This window comes from Suncus etruscus, chromosome 6 (assembly GCF_024139225.1).
Source record: "Suncus etruscus isolate mSunEtr1 chromosome 6, mSunEtr1.pri.cur, whole genome shotgun sequence".
In the NCBI taxonomy this organism is placed as follows: domain Eukaryota; kingdom Metazoa; phylum Chordata; class Mammalia; order Eulipotyphla; family Soricidae; genus Suncus; species Suncus etruscus.
The window spans coordinates 36617865-36632627 of record NC_064853.1 but is presented as its reverse complement, the minus strand read 5'-3'; the positions used below and the strand labels follow the sequence as shown (position 1 = coordinate 36632627).

The 14763-nt window shown below is 36.5% G+C and overlaps 2 protein-coding genes across 8 annotated transcripts in view; one reads left to right on the top strand and one right to left on the bottom strand.

The window, feature by feature from the left end:
* The window catches only part of CTPS1 (CTP synthase 1), a 1052426-nt gene that overhangs the window by 134843 nt on the left and 902820 nt on the right, over positions 1–14763 (top strand). The gene's annotated exons all lie outside the window — the stretch shown is intronic.
* SCMH1 (Scm polycomb group protein homolog 1) overlaps positions 1–14763 on the bottom strand; it is a 207877-nt gene that overhangs the window by 94065 nt on the left and 99049 nt on the right. For 5 of the 7 annotated variants that reach the window (XM_049774735.1, XM_049774739.1, XM_049774737.1 and 2 more), the window contains one exon: positions 12510–12744. In XM_049774735.1, coding sequence (XP_049630692.1) covers positions 12510–12744 — 235 coding nt within the window. Of the gene's footprint in view, positions 1–12505; positions 12745–14763 lie in introns of those variants that run through there. The other 2 variants (XM_049774741.1, XM_049774740.1) reach the window with 2 other exon arrangements.

Here is a 14763-nt window from a genome sequence, read left to right as displayed (position 1 = left end):
GGATTTAATCCCCAGCACCCCATAAGGTTCTTCCCTGCCCCAATTTCACCAGTTATGATCCCTGAGCACAGAGTCAGGAGTAGTCCCTAAGCACCACTGGGTATTCCTCCCTCAAAAAATTTTAAGTAGTTTAATATATGTGATTGACCTAAAATGCTACCTGGTATGTAGTGTTAGATAAATGCTGGCTACTCAGGGCAGATGAAAAGATTCTATCTTAGAGAACTTGAATAAATCTATCCTAATTACTAAAGCTAATAAGAGAGGTTGGATCAAAACATTGTTCTTTTTTTCTCCAGGTTTCCTTACTAATCATCAAATAAATACCTTCAAATATTTAATCAATTTTTACCATATTATCTTTCTCTTAGTGAAAGAAATTTGGTGGCGGAAGTTAAAAATCTTTGGAAGGAAGACAATAATAATTTAAGATTCAGTGATTTTAGGACTTAAAAGAAAAGAAGAGCCAGAGATGATTCCTAAGCTAAATAGTTCCTCAGTGCCTGGCTGCTATTTTCTCTTTTTTTATTTTCTCTGTTAAAAGGAGATTGCCAATCTATGTCTCTAGTCCAAACTTCTACACGAGATTCATGCTCCTATTTCCAACAGCTTTATTCTGTATCCCAATTTGGGGACCTATTTCAGCATCAGTACATTGAAAACAGATAGACACCTTAATTTTGACTTTGCTACTCCTGTGCCAAACTTATTTTTGCCTTGGGTCATCTCTACTCTATGAACCCACACACCACATATTAAACCTAGATGCTCAGACCAAAAAACTCAGAAGCTGCTCCAGGTTTCTCCTTTTTCTACATCCCTCAAATACAACTAATCAGCAAGTCCTAAGGCTTTTGTATCTACTATCTCCTAAATTGAACCATTTTTCACCATTTTAGATATCCCGCCTACAACTCTACCACAATCATCAAACTTTGCCAAGTCAGTACAGCAGCATTCCAACTAGATTCTGCTACTTATTCTCCTATTGGTCTCCATAGAGTGGTCACTAGATATAAAGGGCAGATATATATATTTAAAATATATGTCACATCAATATTATGCTTAAACCCTAAGACACAAAATCTGAACTTTTAAAACATGACCTATCATTGTGTCTCCTAAAATGGGTCATACCACCCTGGGCAGCAGAGGAGGGGCCCCTGTGGTACACTCTCTCAAACATTTGCAGAGGGGGTAGTAAATGAAATAAGTTTGAAGGCTTCTGAGCTAGCACTTGCTTCCCTCTCATCATCATTTACTATTATTCACTAGGCCTCTGCTCCTTGAATATACCAAATTTAAGATTGTCTTCAAGCACCTTCTCTGTCCTCTAATCTTTTATAGCTTTGTTGAATATCATCTCAGAGAGGCATTCCTGGATTACTCTACATCAGATAGTCTTAGTTAAACCTGCTTCCTTCTTTCTTTTTTCCTTAGTCATTACTGATGATGGATCTTTCTTTCCTTATTCTTTTTTAATGTATCTGTATTTTCTAAATAAAGCCTAATATCCACAAGAATTGTACTGAACAAAGGATTAAAACAAAACAAAACGAACACTTCCATTGAATGAATGCCAGCAATTAATAGACATTTTATCATGTAATTCTGGTTAGTTCTTACAAAAATCAGTCATGGAAGAGTTTATTAACCCGAAAGGGCAAGGTCACTGAAACTCAATGTTGAAAGTCAAAATAAAGCAATTTACCAGTGGGCCACATAATTAAATTAGCAGTGACAGAACATATATTACATAGTGGATCTATTTAAATCCAAACCCAGTTATATTGCCAAGTGTTCTGTGTTCTTTTAAAAATATGTGTGAAGAAACCATTATAAAGAGTTTTTAAGTGTTCCCAAGACTGTGAGATTACTGAATAATTAACATCTAAATGTTTAAAAACACAGGAAGCTCTGGTCTTAAAATGATCAGCAGGTTAGAGAGGAATCACTGTTCTTGCCCTCTGGTGGCAGGTCACAGAACAGCAGTTACACAGAAACCATTTCTACAGAGTGATTTCAAAATCATTCTCATTTAAATGATCTGGAGTAAGGCCTAGACACTGACACTTTTCACAGGTCCTTAGATGATTCCACAGCATGTCTGAGAACTTGTGGTCCAGTGTCAGTTGACAATTTGTCATTTTCTAAACAGTCCTGTTTAGAAGAAGAAGTCTTGAGCAACCATTACAATAGAATCATTGACTTTTCAACTGTTCCCCTTACAAGTGTTCTACAAGGGTTCCTATGTGGTCAGAACACAGAGATGCATATACAATCACATAAATAATTAAAAACAATTAACAGCAAAGAATTCTCTTTTGGAGCAATGCTTCCCAAATATAATCTACTTTGTTAAAGAGTCTTGGGAGACTATAGGGGTCATCAGGCTTTCCCCCTACCTCTCCCTACAGTAATGGGAATGTGCTTTGGGAGGAGGGCGGGTCGTTCTAGCACTGGTTTATGTTGGGACAGTGACTAGAAATTTTTTCACCTTGGTCTCCTATTGACAGTATTGTATGCACATAATTTATATATGCATAATATCCAACTTGTATTGTGACCTTGATAGTGTCCTACAAAGCTCATATCTAATCTTTTTTTCTTTTTTTTTTGTCTTTTGGGCCACACCCGGCAGTGCTCAGGGGTTACTCCTGGCTGTCTGCTCAGAAATAACTCCTGGTAGGCACGGGGGACCATATGGGACACCGGGATTCGAACCAACCACCTTAGGTCCTGGATCGGCCGCTGTGCTATCTCTCCGGGCCCTCTAATCTTTTACTGCCTCAGTCCCAACCCTTATTTCCCCACATCTTCCCATGTAGGGAAGCTCAACACATAGAGCGATGAGTGCAGTTAGAGAAATAACTACACTGAAAACTATCATAACAATGTGAATAAATGAGGGAAATAAAAAGCCTGTCTTGAGTACAGGTGTGGGTGGGGTGGGGAGGAGGGAGATCTGGGAAATTGGTGGTGGGAATCTTGCACTGGTGAAGGGGGGTGTTCTTTATATGACTGTTATCATACAATTACAATCATATTTGTAATCACGGTGTTTAAATAAAGATAATTAATAAAAAGAGTCTTGGGAGAGTCATTTTACCATGCAGAGTCCCAAGCCCTAGAGATTCTGATTTAACAACTCTAGGGAGAAGTCCAAAGGAGACTGGAGGAACATGAACACACACATATATGTATAATTATATAATTTATTAAAATATTTTATTTTGAAAAATTTACACCCAGAGAAAAGTAGCAAAACAGTATATAAACAACTATGTATCCTTCATCAAGATTCAACACTAAAAACACTAGAAGTTTTGCCACATTTGCTTCCATCTATATGTACACTTTTCCTTTTGAAAATGTGCAAATATGGGTCCGGGAGAGATAGCACAGTGGCGTTTGCCTTGCAAGCAGCCAATCCAGGACCAAAGGTGGTTGGTTCGAATCCCGGTGTCCCATATGGTCCCCCGTGCCTGCCAGGAGCTATTTCTGAGCAGAAAGCCAGGAGTAACCCCTGAGCATCACCGGGTGTGGTCCAAAAACAAAAACAAAAAAAAAAGAAAAAGAAAATGTGCAAATATCATTGACATCATATTTCAGGTCCCAAGTATGGAAATATATTTCAGTATACTTCAGTATATTTCAGAAAATGAGCATCCCATTTAAAACTGAAATATTATAATACCCAAGAAATGTAAACATATTCTCTATTTCCCCTAAAGCAGTGTATGACTTTAATTTTTTAAATATAGGATCCAATCAAGAATCACATATTGCTTTTGGTTGTCACAATTAAGTCTCCTTTAATCTAGATTAGTTTTGTTTTATCATTAAATTTATACATTAGAAGGGTCTGAGTAACAGCTATTTTACATAATGTCCGACAATTTTTCTATTATTTCCTTATTATTACATTAATGCTCAACAGTTTGACAAACACTCCAAGGTGAGAGTGAATACTTCTTTTTTGTTTGTTTTATTTCGTTTTGGGGCTTACTTGGTTCTTGGCAGGCTCGAGGGACCATAGAGGATCCATGTCCATCCCTGATCTGCAGTTTGCAAGGCAAATACCTACCTTATTCTATCACTTCGGCCCCAGAGAGAATGAATACTTCTTAATGAATTATTTTTAGAGGAACATAATGTCATTTTGTCTAACATTGATGATATTAAATTGATAGCTTGCTAAGGGGCTGCAGTATTTCCCAAATTATTGCATGTTGGAAAATGTTTTAGTATAATTTAGTACTTGAACAGTTTGTTCAATATAAAACCCTTGTTCTCATTTATTCTTTAAATTTCTTGATAAAACTGAATCAATTTTTCCAGGAATGAAAAAAATATCAATATGTACAATTGGGTTCTCTTCAATTTTTCTGTTTTTGGTTTTTTGATCTTTCTTTGTGTCTGAGAGTAGGTGGCCACACCTGGTGGTGCTCATAATTTACTTCTGGTTCTGGGCTCAGATGTCACTGCTGGTAGTTCAGAGGACCATGTGTGGTGCTAGTGACTGAATTGGGGTCAGCTCTGTGCAAGGTTAAGTGCCTGAAGTACTGTGTCTCTGACCCAGGTCTTCTTTAATTCTTGGAAATTTTTCTGATTTTTTTTGTTGTTGTTTTGGGGCCACACCATGGCAGTCAGGTGCTACTCCTGGTCTTCACTCAGAAATTGCTACTGGCAGGATCAGGGAATCATATGGGATGCTGGGATCGAACCCAGGTCCATCTCGGGTCAGCCACATGCAAGGCAAATGTCCTACCATAGTGTTATGGATCTGGCCCCTGATATTAAATTTTAAGTACTAACTCTGTTCTACTGTTTGGGAACAGTAGTTTCTCAGCATTTTCTCAAGGGCTCCAATTAAAAATGTACATATAAATGTTAAGCTGTGCTCCGCTTAACTTCTTATTCTTAACATTTTCATTAAATTTCTTAAATTTACACTAAGGAGAACCCCACACAGTTGCTAAATGGCACTTTCAAGAGGAGACACAAGCTCCTTTGACAATCTGAAAATTGTCAAGGAATGGGAGTGGGTAACCTCCTATTTGAGGAAAAGGCTATGCTTATATTTCCAAAGATGTCAAGAAACTCTGGATTTTAATACACCTCATCAGAAGTCAAATTCATCAAGACTCGAGCCTCTAGCTCTTTCAACATGAAGTCTTATAAGGGAACTAAGTCTAAGAGGAGAGACGAGGCTTCTCTCAGAACCTCCTGCACCTGGGTCACCCCCAAAAATAGCATGCTTCTCTTGAAGCCCCCCTTTAATACCTCAGTTTCAGGATGAGGCAGTAATCTCTTCTTTAACTTTCCTCTAGTTATTCTCTTGATCCTATTTATATCAGTCACTATATAACTGATTAAAATGTGTGTTCTACCACTCACAGCTCTCCGTTTGTTCTAAGCCCCAATGCAAACGGAAATGTTCGAATGATTGCAGAAAAATCTACAGAAAAGGAACAGTGCTCAGTGTAAGAACATTTAGCAACTTATTTTCAAATCAAGAATTGTAAGGTATCCCTCCCCCCCAAGGCCCTACACTTTCTGTTGATATGTTCATCCCTTCTGGATTGTCAGACTTGCCCACAACTGGGATGGGGGGGGCAGGATTTTGAATATAGAATAGAGTCTGGCTGGGGAGAAGAGAGCAGAGAGAGAAGAGAAGCAGCAAGATAAGCTGCATGGGATACAAAGCTTAGCAGAAAAAGACATGTGAGGAAATGCACATGGTGGACAGGGCAATAGAATAAACTGAGCTGATTCCAATGAAACTTTTAACTTACTGCTTGTGAATTAATTTCTCTGCCTTTACCCTGCAATCTTCAGACCCACTGGCCAAGGGGCTAGAGATGCCGTGCCAAGGGAGGCCTCACACAACATGTGGATTTTAGACTTTATATTTTATATTAAATCTACAAAGAATGTCAGCAGAAATGTTCTAATATTTTTGTTCAAAAAAAGTCTACAAAAATGGTCTTTGTGATATCTTTAAAGACAAGGATATGGAAACAGATGACTGGTTTGAGAATGATGTATGTACAATTTAATCGCTGATTAACACTTTGCTATAAATTCTGCTCTGGTGTTCCCACCTCTTGAGGAGAACAACAGAGCATGACTTATCTAGCCCTTCTTAATGTGTCTTTAGAAAACCATCTCAATTTTTTGTTTAGCAAAAAAAAGGGAGAGATGAACACACACCCTGTTTAAACACACAGAGCACACACCCTGCTTTCCCTAATCCCCTACACATTTTTTTCCCTAATGCCTTACATACAGAGCATACATCCTGTTTTAATCCCCTAAACACCCAGAGCTCCCACCCACTTTACCCTAACCTGACTGGATGACAGAGAGCTCTGAGATAGACTTTCTGAGATACATTATAAATATCTTATTCCTACCTAAAATGAAGTGGGTTATTCTCCCCCCAAGTGGCTCATGGATATTTTTTTTTGTAGCTCTCAACTTACCTGGGATCCAACCTTACCATCGATATCTATAAGCAGGATGTTATCTTTGTGGATTATTCTATATTTAACAACTTTTTTTCTAAAACTTTACTGCCAATACTAATACTTTTTCTTTTCTTGTCTATATTTTTCCTCTCAATGTTTCTTATTCTCTCTCCATTACCCCCTTGGAAGCCCTATAAATTTGTCTTCAACTGAAAATTTTTTTTATTCAATATTTGTCTCGAGTTTAGCAAATTTATTTTCATTTTTTCTTGTATGACCTTTAAATTTGATTATGAATCAAGTTAGTTTTAATATATGTCAATTCTTATTTATTTAATTTGCATTGCTATGTGACTATTTTACTCCAGGTAGCATAGAATTTTCAACTGATAAAATAGTTTTATCTTCATCTTCTGTTTTCCTTCACACACAAGCTTTTTATGGCTACTGACTTCTATTACCTAGTCATTTAAAATGTTCTCTATTTTTCAATACTTCTTGGCATCTGCCTCTAAAACACAAAAATTATAAATTTGAAAAGACATATGTACACCCCTGTTCACTGCAGTTTGTAGTACTATAACCAAAATCTGAAAACAATGCAAATGTCCAGCTACAAATAAATGGATAAAGAAGCTGTGGTAATATATACACAATAGACGACTATGCAGCTATAGAAAAGACAAAATCAAGCAAATTTGTTGATACACAGATGAGTGAATTTAATCTAAAGGAAAGGGGTAGCCACAGAATAATCACTCTCATGTGGGAAATCTAAAGACAGTAAGGGAGCAACAAATGGTCAAAGGCAACATAAGTGGATATTTGGTTCATAGAACTTAACTAATGGGAAATGGGAGGGACCTAACAACCTTTGTGGAGGAAATGGGAGCTCTGGTGGTAGGTGTAGTGTTACAATAATGTATGCATAAAAATCACTAACAGTATTATAAATCACAATACCTCAATAATTATTTTTAAATCTCTTTTCCTGAACCAGCAAAACCAGAAGGTTCTATTTTGGCAGGAACCTTGGGTCATATGTATTTCATTTAGACAGATAAGATAAATAGATGGATAGATAATTGGGATGGTTGGGGCATATTCAGTGCTGGGTGCTCAGGGCTAGTCATGGTTCTATGTTTGGGTAACTCCCAGTGGACCAAGTGATACCAAAAATGAAACTTGGACCAACAGCATGCAAAGTAAATGCCTTATCCTCTGCATGGTCTCTCCAGCTTGATGCATAATTTATTTCTGCTGGCACAGTAAAATGCAGTTTCTTAAGCAGAGTAGCCTGTTGTTTGGAAAGAATGGCTTTTGAGTTTTGATTACTATTCTCTTTTGTTTCTATATGACTCTAAAATTCTATTCCTTGCTTCCATTTTTTTCTCAAAATGTCTCCTTCTTTCTCAATTTTTTCTCCAAGACTCCTACCTTAGTCCTTTATTTTTTAAATTCACTTTCTTCTATCTGATTCCTTATTAAAGACTATTCTAACCCAATTGTTTTATGTTTTGTCTTCAGTATGCTTCATGGTGGATGGGCCATCAATTGTTTTTGTTTATTTCCTGATTTTAACTGCTAAGCTTCTTCCCTCTCCTTTAATTTTATTTTACTTTATTGTTGTGGGTACTTTTTCTGGTGGTAGTTGCAGTCTCTCAGTGCTCAGGCCTAGCAGTGCTCCTGGCCAAGCAAGGTTATATATACCCAGAGGTACCCAAGTGGGCTAGTGATGTAGTGCCAAGAATGAAACTCAGACCCAAGCATTCAAGGATGTATTCTTCTACTTGAACCATATCCTTGACCCCTATTTTTTTTCTATAGACTCTGCAGTTTTCATTAAAGTTTTCATTCTTGTGTAGGTTTTATGTTGACTTTGTATTTTTTGTTTTTGGGCCACACTTGGCATGCTCAGAAGTTACTCCTGACTCTGAACTCAGGAATTACTCCTGGCAGTGCTTGGGAAACCATATGAAATGTTGGGGATCAAATCTGAGATGGATGCATGCAAGGCAAACACACTACCCTCTGTACTATCACTCCAGCCACAGACTTTATACACAGAGACTTTATACACACACACACACACACACACACACACACACACACACACACACACAAGTTTTTCGGCCACACTCAGTGATGCTCAGGGGCTACTTCTGGCTTCTCTGGCTATGTGCTCAGAAATCGTTCCTGGTTTGGGAGACCATATGGGACACTGGGGGATCAAATGTCTTACTGCTTTGTGCCACCGATCCAGCTCCTATTTATTTTATTTTATTTTTTTGGTTTTTGGATCACACCCAGCAGCGCTCAGGGGTTACTCCTGGCTCCATGCTCAGAAATTGCTCCTGGCAGGCTTGGGGGACCATATGGGATGCTGGGATTCGAATCACCGACCTTCTGCATGAAAGGCAAATGCCTTACCTCCATGCTATCTCTCCAGCCCCCAGACTTTATATAAAAATGTAAAGCAGTAATTAAAATTAGTGATACTCTTGACTTTTTGTTGTGTTGCATGACTTATGAGTGGCTTGATTTGCTTTCCTTTTTTTTTTTTGATCTTTACACTTCTAAAGAATTTATGAAAATATTTTAATTTAAATGGCCACATCCCTGGGAACTTTTACTTTAATAGCATCTCAAGTTCTTCTAAGCAGTGATGCATAAAAATACAGCACTATATAGTGCTTAAAAGGAAAGAGGAACATCATTCATTCTTCATTCATTACTAAATATGAATAAGAAATTATCTTTAGGATGCATCATTACCTGAAAAAAGGAAAGTTGAGAAAGGTATGTTTATAGTGCTACAATTTTTATAAGGTGGAAGAGATGCATTATAAATGCATAAATACACAAATATGTTTTTATGTATTTTAAGTGGAGTATAAATAATAAAATGAAAAGAAAAGCTACATAGCTATAGCAGAGGAAAGTAATAGGATGAAGGAAATTTCTTTAATTTTTTTATAGTTTAGATTTAAAAAGATTTATTTATAAAGCAAAACCTTAAAAAGCAAATTGCTTTTTAAAATAAGAAGAAAACACAAAATAAAACAAATGCCATTGAATTTATGTAAATTTAATGGCACTGTAACCCAAAGAAAAAATTATCCAAATGACACTGTAACATTATCTGAATACACTTGCCTAGATGTAAGAAAAAAGAAAAATGAATAATTCAAACTCTTACTATAAATCATCCGTGGTTGTAATGCTAGTGCTGTTGTTCTGAGATGGTGATATCTGAACTTTAAGATAAAGAAATGAATTATTTTTCTGGGGATAGAGAGAACCAAATGAAAACTGGTTTTATTGTAGAACAAAGGAGATACAGACTCAAGACAAAAAGAGGAAGTGATGCAAGTATTAGTGTCTGTCTCAATTTTAGTAGGATATTAATACTCACTAATGATTTAAAGAATAGTTTTTAAGGGAAAATAAGTTCTTCCTCTCTGTGCCAGAAGGACCTACATAAAATGATCAACCTATTAGCACTGAGAACTCAACTATTCAGAGTCTGGTCTCTAAATACTAAAAAAGTACCCAGGGACCAGACTGATAGAATCCAGCACATAGAATGTTTACTTTGCATGTGGCTGACCTCAGTTCAAGGCCTGGCCCCTATACTATCCCCCAAGCCAGCTTGAACTAACACCTGGATGTAGAGCCAAGATTAACCCCTGAGCTCCACCAATGTGGTGCCAAATCAATAAGCAAACAAACACTATTGAAAAAGTCCAACAGGGCTGTAGAAATGATTCAAAGGGCTGAGAACATGTTATCTATGTGAGAGGTCCAACTTCAAACTGTGGTACTACATAAACAACCAAGCATAAAGCCTAAGCACTGCTGCCTATGGCACCCAATTAAATGAAACCAAAAAAAATCCACTAAAAAACTATATTCCTAGAAAGAAATTGTACATTTAGGGTGGGAAACGTTTAAGATGATTCTGGAACATTTTGGATTTTTTTTTAAATACCAGAAAGTTATCAAGTAACAAAGTCAGAAGAAACTTGAGGCCAAAGATGGGCCAATCTAAGTAATCAAGAACTCTTAGTTCTTAGCAAAGAGAGTGAAATACATTGTATATGGATGAATCCTTGAGTTTAGATGTTTAAAATGTGAGAGAATGCAACTTGCTACTTTTGAAAATCAGTCAATAAAAGAATCATGCATGAAAACTGGTTTTACCAAATAACTTATGGATATTTGATACATTATGTTCCACTATGTGGTCAAAATAAATTTCCCATTATGCAATCATAATGAATTGGTGCATCTAAACTAAAAATCAGTAAAATCTAGTTAATAGATCAACAAACTATTTTTAGAAATAAAGTTTTACTGGAATACAACCTTGTCCTTTCATTCATGTACTGTGTATGGCTGCTTTGGGATTATGATCACAGAGTTAGATAACTGCAACAGAGAATATATATGATCTTCAAACTTGAAATTTTCATTGTCTGACCTACTGAAAAATGTATCAATCCCTAATTTTGAGCATAAGCAGTAATGGTTATTACACTATTAAATGAGTGGCAACCAGGCCATATATGCTCCTATTAAAAGTAAACATCACCACCTGCAAAATAATTTATTAAAAAAAAACAACCTAATTAAACTTCTAGATTATAGCTATTCTTTTAGTAAATATTCTTTTGGTAAATAATGCCATTTTGATATAATCAACAAAATTTAACTGGAGATTTTTAAAACAAACAATTTAGAAATTTTAGCAATAAATTATAAGAAATAGGGACCGGAGTGATAGAACAGCGGGTAAGGCACTTGCCTTGCATGTACTTGACCTGAGTTCAGTCACTAACATCCCATATGGCCTCCTGAGCATGCCAGGAAGGCTTCCTGAGCAAAGCTAGGAGTAGCCCCTAAGCATCACTGGTGTGGTTAATACAAAAAGAGACAAATAAAAAAGAGAGATAATGAGAGACACACATATATCAGTTACAATATGTGAATCTTATTTGAATCCTGATTCAAAGGGGGAGAGAATGAAGGAGACAGAGAGAGTGACAGAGAAGAGAGAGACCAAATAGGGACAAGAAAATGAAAACATTTAAATACTAAGTAAATACTAATATTAAAAAAAATCATTAGTTCATCTACATGTGGTAGATGTTATAATAAAATGTATTTAAATCATTACCTATAAGATAAATACAAAATATCTAATAACAAAATGAGCTATTTTGAATGAACCTGAGATGATAATAAATAGAAGTACATAAAAATAAAATTATATGTTAATAAATAATAAAGATAAAAATGCATGGACCATTCATTTAGCTATTCTACTTTTGCAAACATTTGAAAATTCTCATTACAAATAATTTGTAATGGTAAAATACCAAACAACACCAAAGGAGCTCTTTCAAATATTATATACCCTCTAATGCCCAATTAATCTAATACAGTCTTCTGAGAGGAATATAGTCCATAGCTCATAACATATCTGTCTCCTCCACTGAGATTCACTGCAACAGTATGACAGATGACATTTGATTAAATCATTCATTACACTGAGGGAGGAAAACAGTAAATCTGATCTTAAGGAGAAGAATCTAGTGGGACAATTAGTTTAAAGCAAAATTTTACTTAATTGATTCAAAATGAAAAATTCCAAGGACCAAGTGAAAGTTTTGGGAAAAGGAATCAAGGTATTCCTAACAATCATTTTCTATTATTGTGGGAATTGGTAGAAACTCAGGTATTTTTGAAGTAATTTAAAAGGTAAGATGTCCTTCCATTCTCTCTCAGTAATTGGCATGATAAAGAAGGCAGAAGGATATGGTTTCTTGTTAGAAAAAACTGAGAGAACCTTGAATACCTTAAGTTAAAATAGAGCCAGAGATGTCTGTATTTTATAGCTCACTTCATTTGGGATGACCCTTTTCTTTTGGACCAAAGAAAAAAAGAAGGAACTAATAGACAGGTATTTCACATAATAGGAAGCATTATTGGGGAAGATAACTAGCTAGGAAAAGCTTGGTTGTAGTTACTCACCCAGAGGAGGCTGCAGCATACCCCCGTTCTTTTCACAGTTCCCAATAGGCTGGATTTCAGCTGAGTCAACCAGTCGCCAGAAGTCATTCTTATTGTCACTGCCATCAAGGCGAAGGCGAAGGCGAGCACCTGTTAGTCCAACTACTGTGGCAATACAGGTGGATGTGGTGTTCCTGGGGTCCTGGGCTTCTAATTTCATGCTGATCTTGAACTCGTTGCTTGGAGGTGTGTAGGACTGAGAAGAACAAGCCACAAGGATTAGGCAGGCTAAAAGCAAATAGCATTTTCAGTAAGGGTGGTAAAAGAGGGAGCCTAGGGGCCCGGAGAGATAGCACAGTGGCATTTGCCTTCCAAGCAGCCGATCCAGGACCAAAGGTGGTTGGTTCGAATCCCAGTGTCCGCGCTGTGCTATCTCTCCGGGCCCGGATTATTACTTTTAATACAAGTACGACTACAAATAAAATTCAGATTCATCAATTACTCCAATTCTATCACTTTTGCCTCAGGTATAGATCGTCTGACTCCTTGTCATGATGCAATTCTTTTCTTTTCTTTTTGTTTTTGGTTTTTGGGTCACACCCGGCAGTGCTCAGGGACTACTCCTGGCTCTACGCTCAGAAATCACTCCTGGCAGGCTCGGGGGACCATATGAGATGCCGAGATTCAAACCACCGTCCTTCTGCATGCTAGGCAAACACCCTACCTCCATGCTATCTCTCCGGCCCCGATGTAATTATTTTCTTTATCCCTAGCAACACATTTTATTCTGAAATGTACTTTGATAATAACAATCATTTCATATATATTTTGCCCAGTGTTAGCACAGTATTATATTCTTTTGCTTTTAACCCAACTGTGTCTTTTTATTAAAAATATAATATCCTGTAAACTGTATATAATTGAATCTTGCCTTTCAAAGATAATTTTTCTTTTTTTTTGGATCACACCCAGTGGGGCTTAGGGCTTACCCATAGTAGTACTCAGGGAACTATACGCAGTGCCAGGTTTTGAACCAGGGTTGGCAGCATGCAAGGCCAAGCACCTTAACCCCTATTTTACTTATCTGGACCTGAATCTTGCCTTTTCTCCAGTGTGACAATCTTGGAACATTAAAACCATTTACAATTGATTTTATTATTGAGACGGTTAGGCTTAAAATTAACATTTGATATTTGCATTCTATTATTTTAGTGGTTGCTTCAAATCTAATAGTAAAATGTATGTTATCCATCTATCTTCAAATAATATACTTAGTTTTCTTATAATCGCATACATATTTCTTTCCTCCTGAGTTTTGTACTGCTGTATAAAAATCACTATTGTTTTTAACTCAACTTTTATGTATATTTTAATATAAAAACTAATGTACTAGCGTACTTACAATTGAAATTATAATGTCAGTGACTTTCAGTATTTAAAATTTTAAAATACTTTAAAATTAATTTTTCCATCTTCCCTTCATTGTTGTTACAAGAATTGGGGTGGGGCACACAGATACCGAAATATGGTGCTCATAGATTTAGCTGGGCTGTTCTAATTAGTTTGTAATGCTTCAACACTTGGTTATGATATCACTGGCAATTGTACCCTTGAGGTCCACTGGGTGGTGTTACTTTATAGATATCACTCAACTTCTTCTTTTCCTCGTTTCTGGTAAGAAAATATTACTCTTTTCTAAGTTACTCTAGTATGTAAACTACCTTTGGCTCTGCTTTCTTTTAAGATGTTTTCTATCATTCGTTTTGAGTGATTTGACTATGTTATGTCCTAATGTAGTTTTCTTCATATTTATTTGGGAGGGAAATAAAATGAGGTTTTTAAATCTACATATTAGTTTTCCTCAATTTTGGAACATTTTGGTCATCACTATCTTCAACTTTCCTGTCCTCTTCTTTTGCCATTCTACTTACAGGATCGATCCAAGATTCTCTAAGTTATCCTGTGGCTCTCTGGTGCTCTGCTCACTTTTTAAGGTTCTTATTTCTGTTTGTGTTTCATCTGATAGTTTTTTATTATTATGTCTTTAAATTTACTCATCTTCTGCCATAAAACATATTCATGCATTTTTTTAAATCTGGAAGTTCAGTATCAGTGAGTATTTTTATACCTCTCACATCTCTCCTATTTTGGGGGTGGGTGGGTCACACCCAGCAGCGCTCAGGGGTTACTCCTGGCTCTCTGCTCAGAAATCACTCCCGGCAGACTCGGGGACCATATGGGATGCCGGGATTCGAACCACCGTCCTTCTGCATGA